At 37.7% G+C, this 25,806-nt stretch overlaps 1 protein-coding gene across 2 annotated transcripts in view; it reads right to left on the bottom strand.

Annotated features, from left to right (window-relative positions):
• Positions 1-25,331, bottom strand: part of LOC105060095 (uncharacterized) — a 78,399-nt gene extending 53,068 nt beyond the window's left edge. Inside the window, exons 1-8 of one of the 2 annotated variants that reach the window (XM_029260511.2) lie at positions 25,179-25,331; positions 24,527-24,861; positions 24,018-24,121; positions 22,234-22,302; positions 19,131-19,191; positions 17,636-17,775; positions 3,478-3,667; positions 3,024-3,085 (exon numbers count right to left, since the gene is read on the bottom strand). In XM_029260511.2, the coding sequence (XP_029116344.1) occupies positions 3,024-3,085; positions 3,478-3,667; positions 17,636-17,775; positions 19,131-19,191; positions 22,234-22,302; positions 24,018-24,121; positions 24,527-24,861; positions 25,179-25,238 (1,021 nt within the window). In that variant the 5' untranslated portion in view covers positions 25,239-25,331. The remainder of the gene's footprint in view (positions 1-3,023; positions 3,086-3,477; positions 3,668-17,635; positions 17,776-19,130; positions 19,192-22,233; positions 22,303-24,017; positions 24,122-24,526; positions 24,862-25,178) is intronic. The other variant, XM_010943694.4, reaches the window with a different exon arrangement.
• Between the last annotated feature and the right edge of the window lie 475 nt (positions 25,332-25,806).

The following is a 25,806-nucleotide window of genomic DNA, read 5'->3' as shown; positions in this document are numbered from 1 at the left end:
AGTTTCCTAGAGAATGGCACTCTTCAGAAGCCCCTATAACTTTTAAATCCCTCTCACTAGGCCGCTTCTCTCTCTCCTTATTCCTGTTAAGTCCATCCCACATTTTCACCTTTTAACTGAAGATGTACATCTCATGACCTCGGTAATAGAAGAACATAACATTGCACTGGACTCCTTACCATGCTGGATTCAAAGCACAACAAGCTTAACTTTTAAATCCCTCTCACTAGGCCGCTTCTCTCTCTCCTTATTCCTGTTAAGTCCATCCCACATTTTCACCTTTTAACTGAAGATGTACATCTCATGACCTCGGTAATAGAAGAACATAACATTGCACTGGACTCCTTACCATGCTGGATTCAAAGCACAACAAGCTTAATAACCCTCCACGGTCTGCTTAAGAATAACCAGAGCCTAAAAGGAGGTGGGAACATGGTGAAGAATGATATTTTGAATCTAGGAGGTGGAATATAATATCTTTAGATTGTCATTGGAGGTTTGCCTTTCACTTTTTTTTTATTTTCCTCAATCATGAAAATTCCAAAATTTGAATCTCCAAAATTTTTAGAAGTGTTTGGCTGAAAAAAACTATTGCGTATCTTCAACAAAAAGAATTAATAGAACAAAAATTCCCAATCATATAATTTTTGGGATTTGTTTCTCTATGACCCATCTAAACATATATTTGTGCAGGCATAAATTCTTTTCTTTTTTTGGATGGATCGGCTACTTTACAAAACCCTTGAATCAATTCATCTGCTTGCATCAGTCACAAGAATGTCATGAAAATTTTCTGATACATCATTTCTAAACATCTATGTCGATCCTCCCTTTTCCCCCAAGCTTTGATTCTCCGAGTTAGTCAATGGCTCAAAAGGTGGATTAATGGATTAATCCTCTAAACCTCCTTTTTGCAGGCAAATATGAACACCGCAGAACAAGAAGAATCCACCAACCTCCACTTCACCATTCCCGGCCCTGTGTCTGCATAGGCAGAAACTACTTCCTGGGTTGCATTGCTTTCCTTTAGGTTGGAGCAAAAGGGTAAAGGGTTGTTCAGTAGACTAAGTGCAGGTTGCAGCCCATCAGATAGGATGCTGGTCGACCAGGGCCCACTGATCCAGGCGACTTGAACCCTTAAAGGCTCAAGCTCGACCGAGATTGCAGGCCAGTGAAATGACTATTGAGGCCCCCAATAACCAGAACATAGATCTGCTCAGGCGAGACCATTTCCACCAACAGGTTAAACCTGTTTGGATTCCACTCCTTTTCCGCATCTTACCATGCATTTCTCTCCTGAACGGGTGGATGGCCCACCATCTGGCACACTGACAGCTATCCCATCCAGCGAACACCTATTAGCTTTGGCAACTTACTCCCATCTGTCGAACCCAAGATTCATGTGATTTTGACCAATTCAACCATCATGCGGCTCTAGATGGCAAGGTGACTAGATCCTCATTCTCCTCCCATACCTCTGGTTCCCATTGCTAGGGTTCCTCTTCCTTATAGCCACTGTCCATGGGCCATAAATATCCGTGGCTAAATATTGATTCCCCACAAAGGAAGGAAAGACTCCACCCTCCAACGAAACCTCCTTTCCCTTTGAAGACTTCCCTTGTTCAGCATCCCTAGGAACTCCACCTCAATTCTCCATCCCACTGTTTTCAGCATCTCCATGTTCCAGTGATCCGACCTCCAAGATCTAGCACTCCACCGAGTGCCCTATGCAACCGTAGCAAAGGCAAGCAACAGGCAAATTTTGATAAATAAATTGCTTACAACATCTAGATTCCAATCCCTGAACAGAGACCTTGGTTTCAGATGTTTTGTTATATGCACCCTCACACAGATATGGGCAAATCCTAGAGTGAAATCATCAACAAATATTGGTTGCCCAGCCGCCTTCTCCCAATATTCTACTAGGAGCAAAGGCAATCTCATCCAGATTAAAGCCATCCTAACAGCTTCCTTCTTCAGAACAATATCTGGCTTTCAAAGTTCCACTACAAAGTTGTCCAACAATGATACAGGGACCCCAAGTCAGAATAGCATCACATTCTAATTCCAACTAGAATCTGAAGACATAATGGTCCTCTTCCATGGCAGAAGATTCATGGACATCAGGCAGACGACCTTTCTCTTTCAGATATCATGCAAAATCAGATATTATCTGTCAAAATGTCTATAACATAGATTAAATTATTCCATCCTAGGAGCATGAATGGGTGAGTCTAGTTGGGCCAGACCGACACGTGGTTTTGGCCAAGGACACGGATCTGAGCCTGCCTAGCCTACAAATAAGTTGAACTTTCCGGACAGACTTGGTCCCAGCTTGGGTTCCTAGGTGCACCTACCAAGGCTTAAATTCAGGCCCAATTAGCAATTTTATGGAGTTTCAACCCCAGGCAGGCTCAACCTCAATTGCACTTCCCATTTTCACAACTAGCCACAACCTCAAAGCCAAGCTGTACCTGAAATTTATGAGGCTGGTTCTCACACCAATCAGGCTTGCACAGTTTGACACCTCCGTTCAGCCTATCACTTGTAAGATACCCTACCCATTACAATATCACTATAACAATATAACTCTACTAATCAACAAAATATGAACCTTTCAGAAATCTGAAGCAAACATATCAGACCATTGGTTGACTAAAACCACTGAAATGAAAGTAGAAGAAAGCTACTAGATTATTTGCCAAAAAACAGCTACACTATAACATACTAGTTTTAAAATATCATAAAGTAATATAGTTTTTATACAATAAAAAATAAATTTGTTAAAACAACAAGAAGAAATTTGAGTTGCCATAATGCAACTACAGGTTAACTAAAACATAAACAATAACAAGAATAGATGAGAGAGAGAGAGAGAGAGAGAGAGGCGGGAAGCAAGGAAAAGAATACCACATGCCCTGATACACGGCTAGGCAACATCCATAACAACATCAAATACCAAACATACCAAATATGAGATAAATTAATAAAATAAATGGTATTGCATGTAAGTGGCATAAAACCTGGAACTTGCAAAGCCTCCAATCCAGGAAGATCTGACAACTTCAACCCACCAACCTTTTTCCTGCAGTAAATTGTGGTGATAAACAAAGGGCGAAAACACAGGGAGACAGAGAGATGTCCAATTTATAGCACATTTAAAATTACTGAGCTCCAGGTTATTATGTAACTACAGCTAGCAAGCTTCATCTTTTGGAACCAACCAAAGGACCTCTCACAAATTCCAAATGGCAGGCTAAAATAATTGACTGACTTATTAAAATTCCAGAAATAAGATTTAGCTAGTAGACTTAGAGCATGACTGGAAATATGTATTAAGTCCTATTATTACACTATTGTCATTATTATTGTTAAATTATTATTTAATAAGAGATAAGATGATTCTCAGTGCATATTGGGGAATACAATGTTCAAGAGTAATCATACGCTTCGACAGTCTGACAGATAAGTTCATACCTGCTGCTTTTGTGAAGAGAGAGGTCAACTCCATAAGCCTCGAGTTCCTGTGGATCACAGATCCGATCATCATCTAATGTCCATATCCGCACAGTTCCATCGGAGCATGCTGTAATAATATCTCCATTTTCCAAGAACTTGACATCCCATACACACCCAGGGTGTTCAATGCTTTGGACACACACTCCATCTGCTTTGCATAAAAGTTTCCAAATTACAAGGTTACCTACAAGATCTCTGATAACTAACTTAAGAGCATTTCAAAGCACATATGAACCATGCAGCATACAGGGTCCCTTACATATGAGCTTTGGTAATCTTCATCACATTACAAACTCTCATTTTCTGATGTGGATCTCACTTATAAAATATTAAAGAAAGTCATATTCATGGTAGCTCTTAATTGGGTGGGGACGTAAGTGAAGAAAAGCAACAATATCAAGAAGTAAAGAAATGAAAGTGTCTCATAATCAGTAGATCATAAGATGATGGTTACAAAATTATTCAGTAGCTGACTTTTTCCTGTAAGTGCATAACGGTATATTTATTCACATGAAACCTAAAGATGATAGTGAATAATATAATCTTTGTTGGATTGCAGTTAATTTTCAGGTTCATTTAACTCAGTCTTTCGACAGTTATCAAGCACCTCATGTTCACACAGAAGAAAAAAATCATTTAAAAAAAAAAAAAAAAAAGATGTTCTACAATATGTGGTGGAAAGTGGAAACATAAAGAAGTGTTGAAATATTGTTATATTTGGAAAGTTATATTTGGAAAACATGACAATTCCTCCAACAGATATTTGAAAAGCATGACAATTCTTCTATAGGAAAGTATATCAATTCCTCCATCAACTCCACCATCCTTGATTTTGTATCATTTGAATTTTTCTTTATTTGTTTCCCACAATCATGAGATTTTAGTGGATCTTGATGTATTATATATATTTATAAACGAATGCAATAGAGAAACAAGCTTCATCATTTATCATTTAACATGGTATTAGAGCCAAGATGAGAAAACTCTAAGCCTAATGCTCACCATCGGTGCTCTTCCCCGATGTGCTTCCATTCGAACAGCATTCTTCTCTTCCTCTTTTAGCTGAGCATCTTTCCTACCTATGGGACATGACCCAGACTAGAGATAGCCAACAAAATCTACTATAGCTCGCTGTTTAGGGTTGAAGGAACCATCAACTTGCAACTGTTTGGATCGGATCTCTCGGTGCATGAAATGAGAAAACACACTCAGGTTCCTTTCAACCTGACTCAGAGAATTTCTACCTATTCTGAGAACTGCCTTCCATCCAAACAAGTATGTCACAATCTGAGGTTACCTCCACTACTCCTAAAACTGATAGTTTTACCTCTGCTTTTTCTAGATCCCCTATTATTATTACTGAAAAATTGATAGACGGCTCCAATTACCTATCCTGGTCTGCCTCTATTGAGTTGTGGTTCATTGGCCAGGGCTATGAGGAACATTTAACTAAGAAATTAGATGATATTCTTAATGATGATAAACCAACCTGAAAGAAAGTTGATGCTCAATTGTGTAGTTTACCGTGGATGTCCATAAATCCCAAATTATTGCCAATTTTCAAGGCCTATAAGACTTGTTATACCTTATGGAAAAAAGCTAAAACCCTATACAACAATGATATTCAGTGATTTTACTCTGTTGTTTCTAATATGGTCAATCTGAAACAGCTAGACCTGGATATGATAACTTATTTAGGCACAATTCAGACAATTATGGAGAAACAAGAGAAACATAGAGGCAAAATTTTTATGATAATGGCACTGTCTGGCCTTAGATCTGACCTTGACTCAGTTCATCATTAAATCCTAACCAGTCCTACTATTCCTTCTATGGAGGATATTTTTGCTCGTTGCTATGCATTTCTTCTTCATCAATTGCTACAACTGAAATTCTTCAACAGAGCCTTCTGTTCTGGCTTCACAGACTGCTGATAAAGGAAGTCGTGGAGGAGGACAAGGAGGTAATCACAACGAGGCTCCCATCCTCAGTGTACTTATTGTAATCGAATTGGCCATACTAGGGATCGTTGTTATTCTCTAAATGGCCGACCACCTCGTACAGTCAACGTCGATCAGATAAAATTCATTGAGATCATGAAATCTATCTCAAATTCCTCCGAGGGACAATCATCTCAAACTATTCCCTTATCAGATGCAGAGTATAAAGAATTCTTACAATATCGGGCAGCCAAATAGCCTTTTTTATCTACTGCTTAGATCGATAATCTAATTGCTTGTCTTTCTCAGTCTTCTTCACTTGGACCCTGAGTTCTTGACTCTGGTGCCTCTGATCACATCTCTCGTAACCAAAACCTTTTTTCTCACATATTATCAGTTCTACATCTCTTCCTACTATTACTTTAGCTAATGGTTCCAAAACAGTTGCCAAGGCATTGGTCAGGCTAAACCTCTTCCTTCTTCACCTTTGGATTCTATTCTTTATGTGCCTAGATGTCCCTTTAATTAATTGTTGTTAGCAAATTAACCCGTGCTCTTAATTGCTCTATTATCTTTGTTGATAATTCTATTCTTGTACAAGACCGGGGTACGGGACTGATGATTGGCATAGGGCGAGTCACAAAGTCTATATCATCTCACTGTTCCTACATCTCCAGTGACCTGCACAATTGATGAGTCACCAGACCTTGTTCACAATCTTTTGGGACATCCGAACCTTTCCAAACTCCAGAAGATAGTTCCTCGCCTCTCCACTTTGTCGTCTTTAAATTGTGAGTCGTGTCAACTTGGCAAACAACCATGTGCTTCATTTCCAAGATGTAGTAACAGTAGAGCGAATCTTCATTTTATTTTGTTCACACAGATATTTGACATCCTAGTCATGTCAGTTCTACCTTAGATTTTCATTACTTTGTTATTTTTATTGATGATTATTCTCGTTGCACTTGGTTATTTCTAATGAAAATCGTTCTAAGTTATTTTTTATTTTTCCATAATTTTATGCTGGAATTCGAATACAATTTGGTGTTTCAATTCATATCTTACACAGTGATAATGCACATGAATATTTTTCTGCCCCTTTCCAAACTTTCATAACTTCATAGTGCATCCTTCATTAGTTGTCATGTGTCTATACTCCTCAGCAAAACGGGGTTGCTGAGCATAAAAATCATCATTTAATTGAGACTACCTATACTTTATTGCTTCATACCCATGTTCCACTTTGATTTTGGGGTGATGCTGTACTTATTGCCTGTTATTTGATTAATTGCATGCCATTTTCAGCAGTACAGAATCAAATTCCTTATTCTCTTCTATTTTCTAATCAATCTCTTTATCCTCTTCCCCTTCATATTTTTGGTTGCACATGTTTTGTTCACAATTTCACCCCTGGACAGGACAAACTTTCTACTAAAGCTTTTAAATGCATATTTTTGGGCTACTCTCGACTTCAAAAAGGATTCAGGTGTTATTCTCTGGACACCAACCGCTATCTCACCTCAACAGATATCATCTTTTTTTTAGAAATCTTCCTTCTCTTGTCCCACTGTTGAGCACACTGTCATATTTGAGATTCTTCCGATTTCCTTAGACATCTTTCTGATCCTGAATCAGTTGTCTCTTCAGTACCTCCTCTTCAGACGTATCATCGACAGTCTCAACCTGACCCTTCTGCCGGTCCTGTAGATGTTCCTAATGACTCACATCATGCTCCAGCACCTGTCCCTACCACAAGCCTATCTTCCCCTGCAGATAGTTCGTCCATTACTCTCAAAAAAGGTACTCGCTCTACTCGTAATCACCAACCCATTTATAATTTTCTAAGTTACCATCATTTATCTCTATCCTATTATGACTTTGTATCCTCCTTGTCTTATGTTCCTGTTCCCAAGACGACCAGTGATGCTTTGTCCCATTCGGGATGGCATCAAGCTATGATTGATGAAATGGCAGCTTTACATTTTAGTGGCACTTGGAAACTGGTTCCTCTTCCTCTTAGAAAATCTAGTGTTGGCTGTCGTTGGGTTTACACTATTAAAGTTGGTCCTAATGGTCAACTTGATCGCCTTAAGGCTCGTCTGGTTGCTAAAGATTATACTCAAATTTTTAGATTGGACTATGAGGACACTTTCTCACCAATAGCCAAAGATTCTTTCAAGAAGCTAGCTATTGATTTTGTTAACTCAAATGACCAACTAATAGATATATTCACTAAATCTCTCAAAGGTCCTCGAATCAGCTGCATATGTAACAAGCTTGGTGCATATGATATACATGCTCCAGCTTAAGGGGGAGGTGTTAGAATATTATTATATTTGGAAAGTTATATCTAGAATGTATAACAATTCCTCTATTGGATATTTGGAAAGCATAACAATTCCTTCGTAGAAAAGTATATCAATTCCTCCATCAACTTCATCCTTGATTTTGTATTATTTGAATTTCTTCTTTATTTGTTTCCCACAATCATGGGATTGTATCTTTCTCTATTTATTTTCCACAATCATGAGATTTGGTGGATCTTGGTATATCATATATATTTGTAAACGAATGAAATAGAGAAACAAGCTTCATCATTTACCATTTAACAAGAAACATCTAACTGAGATAGCATGGAAACAAATCAGATATGGCACCTTTATTACAGGATATTCTCATTGTGGATGGCCTTGAATAGAATCACGGTGCATGATGGAAGAAAGATCAAGAATCATCACAATGGTGTTTGGTGTAGCTATGACAGCAGATAGATCAGGGCAACCTCAACTTTTAACTATTGAATGCTTGAAATAACTTGGCCACACCATATACACATGCATATACATACATATGTAAGTGTGTGAGTAGAGATGGACTTTGCTCCTATCAAGAGGATAGTGTATCTACTTTTCTCAAGTCCAAAGTCAATAATCTAGCACCCAAAACAAAGATCCACACCGTCGATCATAATTTGTACCACCAAAAATGCATAAAAACCAAAAGGCATGTGCTTTGGCGGTCTCTAACCTATTAATCAACCAGACACGAAAATGGATGGTTAAAATGATATCATGCTTTGCTATAAACTAAGTATTAAAAGGATTTTCAATCTATAAATGCTTTAATATGTGCATATCATGATCAATAAATATTTTATCATATATTTTAGCACATTAGCAGAAAGGATACCATCCTTTTTTTTTTCTACGTGATGTATAGATCAGAGGCCACCAAAGTGGATCTTTGATTTGAGTACCTAATTATTAATTTTGGACTTGAGAGGAGTAGATACCCCCTCCTCTCGAGAGTGTAGTCCATCCCTATATATATGGATGTATGCACGTGCATCTTAGATGTCTTGGAAAAATGTAACCATTTCATAAAAATATTCTGATGTTTGCAATTTAAGACCCACTAGGTTATGGAGGACCCGATAACCACCCACACTGTGAAGGTCAACCATGGAGGCTTTATTCTCAGTTAAACAACTGGTAAGGCACAAAAAGTTTCATCAAGCTATAAATCAAAAAGAAATAATTATTCTGCTATGAAGCATACATAGAGTAATGTTGTTACAAACATGCATTATTAGCATTTATCAACTTGTTAAAAAAGATGTACATCATGAAATTTAAGAGGCTTGAATTTAATCGATCCAAACTTTAAATACATATTGAAATTATCAAATCCTCTTAAGGAATATAATTTGTAAGATGCGAGTTGTCGGATCTTCTTGATGTAAGACATTCATCTGAAAAGTACATTATTTCCTAAATAAAAAAATTTATAGGGGGGTTTATATGTAAATCATAAGATTTTAATAAGAACAAAAACAACAATTATTAGAACTGGTGGTTGAGGCAAGTTAGACATTCTTTTTGTCACAGTGACCTAGTGACAAACCCAAGTCCAGATCTCTTCGCACTCCTCAAACTAAACTCACCGTTGATACTCGGCAAAGGGATTATACAAGACATCTTGAAATGAAGGAAAGGATAGCAATTTACTCTAAAGCTAATCTAACAAAATGAAATAAAGCATCAGAAATAAGCATCTTAAAATTAACAGAAAATATATTATATAAAACAAAAATTACATGAACGTAGATATTCAAAAAGGGGTTCTAATCATATTGCTGGGAAAGGGAGACCACAATACGTTATATTAGATTCAAACTTGACACTGGAGAAATAGATAAAATACAAAACACAACTGAATGTGGTTCAGAATGGAGAGTTATTTTAGTATTATTTTATCATAGCGTACTTTTCAGGGTCATGGAAAATGTATCTATATCATCAATAAGGAGAGCAATATTTCATGGTTACACTGAAAAGAAAAAAAAAATATAGCAACATAATGATTCAAGCATATTAGATTGATATGGCAGAAATGGAAATAAAGATCAATAATGTTCAACACTCTTGAAGGAAGTATGAGGATCAAATCAATCAATAGAGGACGAATGGAACATATTAAGATGATGTGATCGTGCAACAAAACAAGGCTCAATATGGTGCTTGACTTTGATTGGTTCTATTTGGAAAAACAAGAGAAGGTGAAAACTAAGATCACAAAAATGGAAGTTCTGAGAAAGAATTTGTAAGAGCAACAAGTGATACCAAAAGTAGCCCTTGAGAGGTATCAGTCATCAAGGATTCATGATCAGTCCTAAATAGTCAATTTAACATTAATATTATGTTTAACCACATATTGCACCAAATTAGGCTTTCAACAAGTCTTATACCTTCAAAGCACCACTTCCTCCTCAACTAGATCTATTAAAACTACAATATGGGCTACTACAAAATTAGTTCTTAAATAGAATAGTAAACAATTAATATGAAATAAGCTACATGCCACTCCAGACAAGGAAGAAAATTCAAATCATGAATGACAAGATAAATTAAATGGTGAAAGACAAAGGTATAAAACATTAAAAGATAAAGAGAAATCAATCTAGATTATCTTTTGACATGTTTGCTCAAACATAAATTCTTCAAAAAAAAAAAACCCTTTGACCAAAAAACAAAGAAAAAGGTAAAATTTTGATCTCTACAAAGAATATTATATGTGAATGCATAGCCATCTATAGAGCACAACCGCACAAGGTTTTAAATACCAAATTGACCCTGCACCAGTTTTATCCCAGAATGATATAGTATGTTAAAACCTTACTTTACTATTCACGATCAGGATCTTATGATCCGAATCAAAATGGCCCTAGACAATCTGGATCCCATCCTTGGATTGCAATCAGCATAAGATCACAAAAATTAAGTCCATATAAAAAAACAAACATTCCTTTGAATCATAGATCCAGCTTGATTATATTAATTACATATTAAATCATAGGTAGGTCCATTATTTTCTATAATTTATCTGACCATGGCTTTTAGATTACTCATCATCAATAAGTGTTGGGAAGTGAAAAAAAGCAATTCTACTCATCGCATAAAAAACAAGTTGCAGATATTTATCTTTTTACAACCACATGTTAAAGATTTGTCCATGTTTTGTTCCTAGAACATCCTATCTAAAAAGATAATTGAACTGATAGAAAATATATAAATTTCTTGAATAACCAAACAAAACATTTGTTTCAGTAGACAATCTATGTATGGATCTATATTAGTGAAGAACTACAGTTGCTGCATGTGTAGACTTCTAGTCTCCATTCATTTAATTTATAGATGCCTCGTACTTCAATTTTCACATTTGTTTTCTACTGGAAAAGATCTAAAAGAAACCAGAAAAAAACTTTGTTGTTAATGATCTGATTCATGATCCAATCTAATATAGCCCCTTCTAAGATTTACAAGTCGATCCCCATCTTAACAGTATGGGTAAAATTAGTGCGTACTCAGACTCTCAATCAATTAAAATGAAAAGCAATTGGTATAGGCTAGTGTGGTTTCAGTATAAACTATCAACAGACCCAACACTGATTGGTTGGTTGATACATGCTAGTCCAAATGGTGTTGTCATTGTCAGCATCCTGAGAATGGTACTCAAGGTTCGCTATACCGGCGCCTGAACTAATTGGCCGGTGGGATGGTTCGGTACGCCCCCGTAATGTTCTATACCAGGCTTGAACCGACACAGTAGGACAGAGGAAAAAAGAAAGAGGAAAATAGAGAGAAGTGGTGGAGGGAAGGAGAAGGAGAGGGGAAGAGAGCCTCTCAGAGGCCGCCAGAGGCCCGTCAAAGGCCCGCCAAGGCTGCCGAAGGGCCGCTTTGCTCATTGAAGCGCCGGCCAGAAGGGGGGAGGGAGGAGGAAAGAGAGGTAAAGAGAGAGAAAAAGGGGGGAGGGAAGGAGAGCCTCCGGAGGCCCACCAAGGCCACCAGAGGCTTGCAGGAGTCAGATCGAAACAAGGGCGTACGCCCCTATTTCATTGTTTTTCGATATCGGATGAAGTTGGAAATAGTACTACTGACTTCACTTAAAAATTGATTTTTTTTTTAATTTTGCCGATATTGGGAAAAATACAACAAAACAGGGGCGTTCAATGCCTGCTTCAATCAGATGCCTCCAAGCCTCCGAAGCTATCCCTCCCTCTCTATCTCTTCCTCTCTTATTTTCTTCCCCCTCCTCGCCGGCACTCCAGCAAGCATAGCAGCCCTCCGGCAGCCTCAGCAAACCTTCAGCGATGCTCTCCCTCTCCATCTCCTTCCCCCCTCTCTCTCTTCCTCTCTTTCCTTCCCGCTCCCCTCCTCACCGGTGTTTTATTTTGAACATTGGAACTATCCTGCTCGGCCGCCAGCACGCCCTGAATTGGGCGATTCATGACAATTCCACCAACCATGATGGTACCCATGCTGGTTTTCCAATGGAATGGTACGCTACAGGTGATATCATCCCATTCTAACTGTATTTATCTCTTGATACAGCATGTAATCATGTTCATAAAAATAATTATGGTATAAAGCAAACTACATAAAATCATGAAATCATCCATAACACCGTTCGCCAAACCGTATCGGCAAGATACCGATCCATTTCCGACATCAAAAATGGCACAGCAGCCATCTTAGAGGGAGAAGAAAGAGAGGAAGAGAGAGAGGGGGGAGAGGAGAGGAAGAGGAAAAGAGGCCCTTCGACTTCAGCCAAAACTTTTTCAATAAAAAAAATAAGGTGAAGTCGGCAAAGCAGTTGCCGACTTAAAAATCAAAAAAAAAAATCAAAATAAGAACAAACCCTTGTTTCGAACTAGAGGAAGGCGGACGCCCTCCTCCGGTCTCGACCGCCCTCCACTCTCTCGGTGCTGTCTCGTCGGCCGTCGGAGAGCTTGCGGCCGTATCGCCGTCCGTCCGAAGGCCTCCAAGGGCCTCCTACGATCCGATGAGGTCTCCCCCTCTCTTTTCTTCCCTCCCTCCGCCAGTCGGAGGCCTTCTCTTCCTCTCCCTCTCTTCCTCTCCTTCTCCCCCCTCTTCCTCTCATTCTTCTCCCTCTCCCTTTCGGTCCGATCCAGATCCATACTGACTCGTACCGCCGACCAACCGGCACAGGTCCCAATCCCGACTCCAAGAACCTTGATCCATAATGAGTAAGATACCATACTGAAGAGTAGGATACCTACATTCCAATTTACACTCAGAGAAGCATATGCATCGAATGAAGCAAGAACTCACAAATGATGAAAAAGAATTCATGTGCTACAAACTAAATCCAATTTTGAAAATATTCTCCTCTTATTTCCTTTGCATAATAATTTCATTAGAAAAATTCATTCTCACTAGTAGAATGTTAAATGAACCTTAATACTTTTAAATCAGATGATTTGGAGTGTACCAAAACGGATTAGTCGATTTTCAACACAGTTCGACTGATCGAATCAAAGGCTATAAATCCCTCTTCGATTCACCCTACAAGCCCTTGAACTCATTCCCTCCCCACTTTATCCCCTTTCTCACACATCTTCCTCTGGCCTCTATCCTTTGATGACGTCGTCTGATACTATCCCTTCCACATTCAACAACAATGATGACATCCTGACCAAGTAAGTCCTCTCACTCTCAGTCTCCACCACCATATTCGAAGTCATCGGATAGCAAGAAACCATCCAAGTCCTCGCGAGGCCCTGACCTCCCACCATCTCCCTCTACCACCTCCAGCATCTATCCTCTGACAACATTGTCCGACGATGCCCTATACACATCTATGATGACAATGACTTGGCCAGGTAAGACCTCTCTCTCCATCCCTACTGCCGAATCCAAAGGCCTCAGCCTCCCCCCCCACCGTCTCCTTCTCCCTTCCCCCTCTTCCTTTTCCTCCCTCCCCCTAGTTCCAATACACCTCAACTCAGCACACTACATATCTACATCATACCAAACTGGTCATAGGCTGGTATGACTCTCAATACTAAAATGGCAAACCTTGCTTCTAACAATACTTTCCATTTTTACCACTTTTGTGGATATTCTTTCTCCCTTTTCTTAAACCTAACCTACAACACAGATCATCATAACTTGCCAACCTATCTTGCTTAGTAGCTTTAGGCTTCACAAGATTTTCAATATCGTGCTAAATTTCTACAGCATTGTATATTCCTTGGCATCACTTAAGACGAGGGCTCTTCACTTAGCTACCTTCCACACATCAAAATTATTCCAGATTTTCAAAAGTACGTGGCTTTATGTTATTTTTGACTGTACTACCAGGAATTTCTCTAGCTACCTTGCATATGTTATGCCATCTAATCCAAAAGAGAAGATCGCATGCTCATAATTATAAAGCTTTTATTCATTACTCCAAAAGTTTCTATCCAATCGATGATGCATGTCTCCTTTCTTCATCCATTGTTGTACTCTTGGATGTCGTAATGTTGAATGTCATTTCTTCTAGATCAATGACATGTCTACAAGCACTAGCCTGTGCTTGGTAGTCAGATATTTTCTGTATGTTATTGTCTTTATAATGTTTACTTATTCTTAAATTCTTTCTAGGAAAAACATATTTTATTCATTACTTATTACAAATACTCAAAAAAAGTTGCTAAACACTCAACCATAATCAAAATATGTTGAACATTCTCACGCAGCCACACAACTTCCCACGCTCATACAACTATCTCATATGATTGGTTAAAACCAGGACCAATTAAGCATGACTTCCTTCTCCAGTTGCCTAAAAAAAAACACAACACTAAAAGGCTAAAAAGCCCTCCTTACCTTCACCATTCTTTCGCCCTTGCTCTTTCCACTACTTACTCTTAATAGAAACTCTGACCCAACGATGTAAGTCTGGTGGGATGACACAGTGTCCTACTGTCCTGAGTGTGGAGACAAAGCACCATACCAAGTGTTGGGGTGGACAAGGACCAGGATGGACAAGGCACCCAAGTGTAGGGACGTGGCACCATCCCAAGTGACAGGACAGGACAGGAACAAGAATGGATGGGACATCCACCATCCTAATGGGATGCTATTTGTCTCGTTCCACAGAAACCGTGATAGTCCAATCCCATGAGAATTGAAGCATTGCTCCAAACTCTACTGGAATTTTGTGCTACTGGAAAATCTTGAACCTATCAAGATCATAGTTACCCTGTTAATTTTGTGCTACTGTCTTAACTATTTTCTTTCCCTACTGTTTTTATGCAGTAAAGATAGGTGCATGGGGGTGAATGGAGCAGGTTTTCCCAATACATCTGGGGGTGCAATAATTGTGTACCAGTCTGTCTCGATTGTCCCAATGCATCTCAAGTGTTAGGAAACAATCAGGATAGTTGAGATGAACCGAGATGCTCAAGACATCCCAGTTCAAGAGAATCAGTGTCCCAATACCAACAATATTGTCCGATTTCATGGGGACGTAGAAACATCTAAATTCCATTCAAAGATGCCCTTTGTACGATAAATTTATCATGAATTACGCACATATTGAACTTCTCAAATGGTTAGAAAGATATTATAAGACTAGAAAGACAAACAAAAAGGGCAAGCTTAATGCTTGTTTCCATTGTCACTACAAACAAACGAGTGCAAGGCCAGGATTACCATCTTGGGGGGTGAAGTATTGGATTAGATTCATCTCAACTTAGATAATTAATATGACAAAAAACTATATTGAAAAAATAATTGCGTCTTAAAATGACTCCAAACACACAAAATTTCATAATTATTGTTTGTAAAGAATCATAACCATCAGTTTGATCTACACATAAGGTGTTTATTTGTTTAATGGTAGAATTGATAAGAGTTTTATTCTCATCATTCAATAATTAAACAAGTATAGTAAATGAAAAAAAGCATAGGCAATTCAATTCGCTAGCAAAACTTATGATCAATGTATTTAGTTGTTATAAGGAATCATAAGTGATGAATCATTGAATGTTGTTCAACAAAGTAGCTAAAGCATTTGGACAACATGAGAAAATGAATTACTAGAAGTTCGAAAGCACCGCTCAATGTTACATCTCAAGATCATCCATAACCATCCAAACCACTCATGAAGACACATCATAGTATACTCAAGTATCAAGCTAATACAAGTCAAGAAATTTAGCACACAATTGAACTCATAAAGACAAGGTTTGTGGTCTTGGTACTGGATCCCGTACTGATATCATCCTATTACAGTGTTGGTACATGGTTTGGTACAGTATGAGATAATATACTGAGTATCGGTACACTACGAGACAGTGTACCAATATGAGACCAATACGGCAGACCATGCATAAAGAAATTGAAAAAAAAAACCTAAATCATGTAATCTAACAGCTTAAAATAATTGTAAACTGAAAAAACAATTAACATAGCCTAAAAAAATGTGAAATTGAAGTAAAATGTATTAACCAAGGTTTGCAATCTCAATACCAGATCTACCAATGCCCAACTAGTACACCCTTACTTATCGTGCGTAAGATGCATACCTCAGCACCGAGCCACTGACACTTTTTTTTTTTTTTTGGGTAGGGGGGGGGGTTGGGTGGGGGTGTGTGGTGGGTAATCGAGGCTCGGTATTCTACTGGTATGCCGCCTATCGGACAGCATGGTACAGTCCAAGATTGCAAACCTTGCATGAGCTCTATTTACCAACATAAAAATGATAATGAAACAATACCCACATCCTCATATCTAGATATTGAAAATGTGAAATTTTTCAAGAAAGAACAAGAGGACTTCTATGAGAGAAAGGTGCACCAAGCAGTGAACTAGCATGGAGTTGAATAGAGTTATAACTTCATCAAAGCAATGTCAATAAACTTTGGCTAGGGAATCTAGGTCTTCAGCCTTCAGACATTTAACAGCTGACTGACTAGAGTGAACAAGAAGGCAAGGTCCCTAGCAGGTAATAGAGAAAGATGAAGTCTAGCAAGAGAGGGAAGCCAAGTTTGGCAAGCAATGTTTTTTCTTGTTCGAAAAGATTTGAAAATTTAATACCACACCATCTCGTTAAGAGAAGACTCTAGACAGAAGCACTAACTTGTATGGTTTCATGCCTACAGAAAGGGTTTAAGAAGAGCTTTGTGTTGAGGGAGATAGAGGGTACCATAGACTTTGCAACTATTAAATACTGGGTTTTTACCATATCCAAGGAGGATCATGCTCCCCACCCCGGCCTACAAGATAGCTCCGCCATATGACTATATATGTGAAGTAATTGCCAACATGTAATTCACAATCAATGTGTATTTGTAAATAAACAAGAAACATATGTTTATAGGAAAAACAATTGAACTATTATTCCATGGTATTTTCTAGCATACCAAACCCTGACAAAAAAATTCCTAGTTTGGAAAATCTTGAACCTATCAAGATCATGGTTACCCTGTTAATTTTGTGCTACTGTCTTAACTATTTTCTTTCCCTACTGTTTTTATGCAGTAAAGATAGGTGCATGGGGGTGAATGGAGCAGGTTTGGGGCACTAGAAGTTTATGGTGGACCCATAACCCTTTCAATCAAAAAAAGCATCCTCCTATCAGTCACATATCAACAAAAACAAGATAGCAAATGAGAAAGCCGATGAACATGGACCAAGTGAAATCATTAATTAAAAAGTGCATAACATCATCATAATTCTAAGCTCAATAACTGATATAATGGTTTTCAGCAACATGTGTGGAAAGTCCTAAACAGTGTTATAAACTTTACTTCAGCAAATAAGTACCTAGTTAGATTACTTTATAATGACGAAAGCTTTTAATATATAAATCCATGAGAAAATCACCTTTCCATATCTTGAGGAAACAGTCTTCACTCCCACTAGCAACCAGTCCAGAGGAATGTGCATCCACAGAATAAACAAGAGAGGAATGGCCTGTCATCTCCATCAAGACTTGACCAGTTAACGCCCATAACTTAATGGAGCTGTCATTCAACAGATAAATTACAATAAGGAACTCATCCTTTGACACGGAATAGAAAGACAAAAGAATGATTTGATTTTACACACACGTGTAAACACATATTATTTATGAAGATAAATATATAATTATATGCAGCTAGTAAGGACTTCAGCTAGGTCCAACACTCAGGACCATACCGAGGCACATAACCTTCATCTAGCCCGTGGAAGTGATTGCATCAAGGTTGTGATTTCACTAATATACAAGGCCATGGTATCAACATTGTCAATGAATCAAGATCCCCAATATGGTAAGTTCATGTTGCTAATTTGTCATTCAGAATCCAGATATTTATGATATCCATCAGCTAAATACAAGACATAACAATACTGCCTTAGCAATATCATCATCATTCAGAAGCTGCACCAATCAGGAACAGCAACCCAAATTAGCTAAAGAGATCATAAAGCCAATAGACAGTTCTGAATGAAGATGATAGACTTTTGCTGTCGGTTTCTGAGCTCAGCTCACTCATCATGGTTGTGGCAACTAGCAGCAGTAGAGCATGTAAGAAGCCTAAAATGAAAACTGGCAGAAATTCAGCTCGAAGTGTATGAATGCATACTATTGAAGAACCTAGGAAGAAAAGAGAATCGGGTGACCAATAAAGATTTACTGTTAGTTTGGTGTTCTTGTTAATCGGTGCATATACCATTTTTTACTATATATTACCTTAAGCCATAGTTCAAGAAGCATTGCACATTCTCATCAAATATAAGCCTTCTCTACCTGAAGTCTATAACTTCCATAATTTTCATATTCAATATGATATGATCTCATTCAATCTCTCATAGTTGTCAAACCCATGATTGCACATAAATGCAACCATGATTACCTCAACACCAACCTAATTAAGAAAGAAATGTAGCAGAATTAGTCTCAAAACTAATCAAACGCAACCTAACCGATCCAGTAAATAAGTGGCATATAGGGTTTAGAAATCTAAATGATCCTAGGTTAAGTTATCTTGGACCATTCTAAGCCACTTGCACTAATGGGCAGTCACTAATGGAGAGTGAGGGCAGTGGGAGATAAAATTACAAGAAAAAAGCTCATCATACTTTATAGACTACAAAAGTCCAACACGAGTTTATTTTACTAAGTTATGAGTGTCAAGAATGAAAAAATTTCCTGCCTCATTGAAAAATGAATAATCACAAAACATAATCATATGCAACTGGAATTAGAATATACAATTATGAAGTTGCAGCCTAATAAAGTATGCATAGATGCACATAGGCAGGACAATAATGGCAATGAGTGATAAATACAGAATCCATGTGCACATAAACCCGAATTTGCTAAAGCACACTTTACCAGTCATGTGATGCAGAAAGGATCCCAAGCCCAGGTAGCACTGCTAGGCCTCGAACGGTATCTAGGAAGACCTCACATGAAATTAGTATATGATTATATGATCCTTATTTGCAGATCCATGTACAAGATCTTTTTCTAAATAAATTTATGAAGAAGTAGAATCACCAGCCAAATAAAAGGCACCCCAATAACATAGATTTGTCACAAATCCCAATGTTAATATATCTCATAAGCTTATTTATGTTAAAGAAGTAACCTCCAATTAACCAAGGACTCAAAACACTTCCAAAATTTGCAAGACTATGATACATAGTTGTGCAAGCTGAAAAAATATTTACATAGTTTTACAATAAACATGCGCATCAAAAATTTTAAGAAAATAAGAACGAAAGAAGAGTGCAAACACCATAATTTCAAAATTCAAACAACTAGGAATCAACTTTTCATCCTTAGAAAAAAGAGAAAAAGAAAGCACATCAAACACATCACACAGAACCATGAGGTAATTGGATTGTCTCATTTGACATGGAACAGATACATACTAAACCAAAAATACAACACAACACTTCAATGGTAGGAACAATCCAGCAGGTAGAAAACATCCTTAGCTAAAGGTCAGATGGGGAAAAGTCAGAATCTCACCACTGACATAATTAAGAAATCAAAAGGACAAAGAGTAACTTAACGTAGTAAATCAATATATATAATGACAACAAGGGTTTATACCCTAGTCCAAGGCAAATTTGCCAAAACAAGCATGAAATAAAATTGAAGTGCTCATTCATACCAAAATACCGTATCCATAATGTGTACCTGTCAGTCAGCACAGGACATAGAATATCGCTGTAGTGCCCAAGCCAGATCATCTTGCTACATATCTCTTTATGTGGATGTATATCAAGATAATGTGCAAAAGTACCAATACAGAGTGACATAGGCATATACCTTATTTTCCCATGTTACATTCGGACCAGAATTTAGTAAACAACCTTATTCTAACCTGGATCCTTTTTCTTCACAAATTTTAAAGAAGCATGTGCCCTATTTTCGCATGTTGCACTCGAACCAGAATATAATAAACAGTTATGTTCTGACCTGGATCTTTTCTTTTGTAAATTTTAAAGAATGATCAACAAAGTGGAAATGGTACAACCAATAATTGATATTCTATGTTGGAACATACGTCAGAAAGCAAGGGTCTCTTATTACATAAACCTCCTGTAGTTCTACCAGCATGACTTTCCTATCATACCAAAAATGTGTAACCACCTTCAATGTTTTAGTGCGCATAAATACGAGTACCTATTTCCTAGTGTTTATGTGCCATTGTCCATGACAACCACGGTGCATTAATGATTTTCCTATGCCATTCATCTGTAAAAATAGTTGTATGATGTTAATTTATAATAACAAATTACTCAAAAGTGTGCATTAAGCCACATGCTACACAACAAGCATAATATGCATGTAGGATTTATTACCTAGAATTTTATATGTCGGTTAAGAACTACATTGTTTTGCTTAGAATTGCACCTATGTACTTTTATAAGGCAATCAAAATTGGTCTGTTTTGCATAAAGTGAATAAAGTTATGATCCATCCTACAAATCAGCATGTCCGTTTGCACTGCCATGTGCCAACAGTCAACACAATATGGCATGCAAAACATATGGTGCTAGCAGTTCACCAGCATGAGCACAACTCATGAGAGCTTGCTATATCCCATAAAATCCTTCAAACATTCTAAAACTAATTATGGAACCTTGAGGCAAGAAAAGATTGGATCGTGAACATCCAGGTGCAAACTCCCCACAACTCTGACTCTACACTCACAAAAGTTGCTATGCGCCCTAGGACATGGCTGAGCACATGGTCACATGGAGCAACATTGTCGTTAAGATCATGATCCAGTCATATAAATTGTGGAGAGGGCTATACATCAGATCAGATTGTAGATTGGACTATAATTCTAAGAATTTTTCTAATTTCTTTCAAAATTTGACAACAATTCATACAAAAAATCTAGTTGTCACCAATATAGGCCCATATAGCATGTCTAATGAAATAATTACTTCGTTCACCATACTGGAAATTTATATATTATCCATCTTATCATTTTTTGGTACAATTTTTTAGGAGGGAAGGGCAAGACTTTAACATATGGCTACAAATATACAACAAATTTGCATTTTGCATTTAATTCTATGAAGCTCAATAACGGACTCGCTAATTTTAGGATACGAGACTCATTGTTGGTTGCAATCTTGTAATCTAAAAGCCACAGTCACATAAACTGTAAAAAAGGACACACCCATGATTTAATATGTATTAGCATAATCAAGTTGGATCTTATGATTGAAGAAATGTATAGTCCATCATATGGATATAAATCTCGTGATCTTACACTGATCTTGCTCCAAGTCTAGGATCTGAATCATTTAGGGCCATTTCAACCTGGATTGTAAGATCCAGATCGTGAATCGTGAGATTTTAACAACATTGTGGTACAAAGGTTTACAACACCATGCCACCAGGTAACAAGCAAAAGTGCAACATCCGTCACATAAAACTATTACTTATCAAAAGCTTTTATTAGTCTAATATATATCCAGGCTAAACTGAAACAAGTCAGAAAAATCAACCAACAACTGGAGAGTAAGAAAATCAGCTATTTACAAAATATACCAATCAATATTATCCAATACACTATGATGATGGCAAGCATAATGAATTCAACAAGAAACAAATCCTTCAGTTTCCATCTATAGATCCCATAACACTTGATAGTTTGCACTTCTCATAATGATGACTAAGACAATGTTTTTAACCTACTTTTACCTCTATATACTTTCCAACTTATACAAAAGCATGGCATTATTGTTTGTTCGGATTAGGGAAACAGAATAACAAACCTAGTATACATAAATCATTTTAAAAACATTTAGTTGAAAAAAAAGATATGCTTAAAAAAATGGAGAGCAGAATATACAAGAAGTTCACAAAGCTCATAACAATGTGATAAGGTTAGTGATAATCTATAGGACTGCTAAAGATATTTGGTATCCTGATGATTTTGCCATTAGAGAACAGAAAACCAACCAACCTGTGTGCCCCATAAAAGTGTGCAAACAGGTCCTTCCTTTCCATAACTTAAGAGTTTTATCACTTGAACCTAGACAACATAAAAGAAAGCAGTCATATTTGCTCCTTTTTGACAAGAATATATATACAAGAAAATAATTGCACAAACATATACATGCACAGACAACGTTAAGTACTCAAGATTTCAATTTTGGGAACTTTATGTTTAAAGTCAAGGCATATCCTACATGTGGTAGGCAGGCTTTACTTGTTTACCCTTTCTTTTCCAATTTTTTTTTTGCTTTTACACTTTATTCCTGGTAATTGTTTGTGGCAAAAATTTGCATAAGCTTAACCTCCACAAGGAAGGTTGTATACCACCAATGTCATCAGCAGAAAGCAGTTCGATTCAATTTTACTGCACATACTACCATCAATGACGATACAGAGGTGGTTAGAAAATTTCACCATTATATCATTAAAGACACATGCATGATGCTTCTTAATATGTATAAACAGAATTATGAAAACTTATGATGCCACAAGCTATAATCCTGATTTAGAAAGTGATTTAGAACTTAAAATTGACTAAGATACTCCAGCCTAATATTTCTCACTAAGGGCCATCTCTAAGTTCTCAACTCATTTGTTAAGCGCCAAAATCACCAGAAAGAAGAAAACTTGATTGCTTATACCAATTTTCCATCCCATGGTAGGATTTGGACTTCAAGTGAAAATTTAATGAATATTTGGTGCTTTGTTTGAAGGGTCAAATGATCAGCCTCATCTTACATCCTATGGACCAATCCATGCTAGCCACCACCTCCCTCACCATTGAGACTTTCTCTTCCTTCCAAACAACTTCATGAGGCTCACAAGTTTATTTATTTGGTTTTATTAAAGTTGTGCACCAGTGGCAGAATTGTTTTCTGCACACAAGTATCAAAAGTCTGCTCTCAAACAATCATTAGGATCCTTATTTGGGATCATCCAGAACTTTTATGTATTGTTCTATCTTTATTTAAATAACTAGTAAAGCTCTCATTCCACAAAATTTAATCATTGTCAGTTGTAGTAATCTCCATTTTAACTATAATTCTCCATTCTAGAAATGCATGAGTTAGAAACCTCATCATTAAACTTCATGGGAAAATTATGAAGGTCAATGGTAATTCAATTGAAGGTGTTTTAAAGAACCTATGGCATGACAAGCCATCATGCATTGCATGCAGAATGTTTTGTCCAGTAATCTTCTTTAAGGGGCTCTTTGTCATGACAATTCTTCCAACTTAAACCAAAGATTTCTAAGTTGAATCATCATCAAGAACATTTCATCACCATGACATCCCAGCAGATCTAATCATTCCCAGCAAAATTGCACAGCCTAAGGTTGTAACTTTGCGTCATCTGATGCCTAATGTCAAAAGTTTAACTTTCGATTGGTGGGTTGAAAGAGTTATGAGCTTTCGATCCATCATGTCAGCTTGCTGAGTAAAGTATGAAAGAGATAAGATGCATGCTAAAGAAAGAATGTCCAAATCCATAGCTTTTAAGTAGGATGGATTGAGAAAATTGCCAAACCAACTAATAGGGAATGCATCATTGTCCTAAAAATTGCAAAGGTAACAACATATAAATGTACAACAAGCAGCAGTAGAAACTATCTTATCTTAACTTCATGAGTTAAAAGGCTAGACAATTCTAGGACAATAAACTATGCAATATAACCAATGCTACATAATAAAAATAACGGACAATCTCTTCCAAATTTTCCATATCACTTAAACAGAAACAAGACAAGGATACCAGTAACGATCTCGCCACTGGGTAGCTTTATAACTGCTTGAACAGCTACTTTATGAGCCTCCCAAAACTCAATAGCATGACCTTTCCTCCACCGTCGAATTGTACTACAAAACAAGAGCTTTTTATATCATGGTACAGCAGAATAATTTTTGAAAAGACTGAAAAATAAAAAAAAGATTAAGCAATTTACTGAAATCTACCAAAAGAATCGATATTTTGGACTGGTTTCATCGTGTATTTTATCTAAAATCATATAAATTTATATTGCAGCAGTACCAGTACCATGCATTTACACCCCTGAATGCGTTACTTATTTCAAAAACTCAGAGACCATATCAAGCACAGAGAAAAGGCATTGATAAACATAGAAAAAGCTAAATAAAACATAAGAAGCCAAGCCAAAGATAACAATATGAATAAAAAGATAGGGAACTACAATGATATGCTGCAGATGTATACTAAGAATCTACAGCTAATAAAATCCTAAAGAATCAGCAGAAATTTTTTACCAGTCTATGGATGACGAAATAATATCACCATTGTCGTCGACCGCAAGACCGGTGACCTGAAACTGATGGCCCTTCATCGTCTCCACGACCTCTCCCTTGCTCAAATCCCACATCAAGACGAGGGTATCCATCCCTCCAGACACAATCCCACCCTCAGGGAAACGATCCCCAGGAGGAATCCACGCCAGCGGCCCCACAAAGCTGGAGTGCCCGGCAAGAGTCTTTGACAGAACGTACCGGTGCTTCTTGTCCGAATCTGGGGCCCAGAACCTCACTGTCTTGTCCCTGGAAGACGTCGCGAAACCGGAATCACCACAGATACAGATACCTCGAACCTGATACAAGAATTTGGAGCAATCAAACAAAAAAATCTTGAAGCTTCGACGCTAAGGCCCCTATAAAGTCCCATCTTTGACAGAGTTAGGGTGACCGAGGACATGATTTCAAGAAAACCTTTGAAACAAGAAGATCGATCGAACCGTATAACGACATCTTGGACAAAATTAGGGTCATCGAGGAGATGATTTCAAGAAAATCTTGGAAACAAGAAGATCGAAGCGGATAACGACAACAAAGATTCGAACATACACGAGAGACGAAGGGAAAATTGGAGAGTGACTGAGAGCGAGCGAGAGAGGGAGAGATCGCTTACGTCGTCTTCGTGGGCTCGGAGCTCGCAGCTGAGGCGGTACCCGGCAGTCTCGAGCGCCATTAGTGAAGGCCGGAGGGTTCCAGGAAACCTTGGAGGAGAAGCGAAGTTGGTGGGGTTCGGCGTGGCTTTTAAGGGGATGTTCGCGATGGCGAGGTTTCTGTGTGCGTCCGATGTACCGAACAATTGATGTGTAGGCCTTTCAAATTGAACCGGGTGCCCAGTCCGGTAGTACTGTGCTAAAACGAACCGTAAAGCATCACCGTCCATATTCGTTGATGGCGATACCGATATATCCCATCGGAACCCAGCCCGAGGAATTTGAATTTCTTGGAAGTCCTTGTTGCATATTAAATATCATATTTTTAACGATCTAAATGATTTCACACCGTTGCATTTGGGTAAAGGGTTAAGATTTTATTAACAAACCAATGAACAGAAATTTATCTAATCATTAGGGTGAATTTCTTTTACATCTTATGATCAAATTGTTCTATTTTTGATCCTCCTCTTCTTTTTGATTTGTCTTCGTGATGAGCTGAAAGTGCTTTATCATAACAAGTAAACTATGCCCATCTATCTTAAGGGTTGCCTCTATCATTGCTATCACTCTCTCCCCCCCCTCTGATCT

The sequence above is a fragment of the Elaeis guineensis genome, chromosome 2 (genome assembly GCF_000442705.2).
Source record: "Elaeis guineensis isolate ETL-2024a chromosome 2, EG11, whole genome shotgun sequence".
Taxonomy (NCBI): Eukaryota; Viridiplantae; Streptophyta; class Magnoliopsida; order Arecales; family Arecaceae; genus Elaeis; species Elaeis guineensis.
The sequence above is the reverse complement of the archived record's forward strand: the minus strand, read 5'-3'. Positions and strand labels throughout refer to the sequence as shown.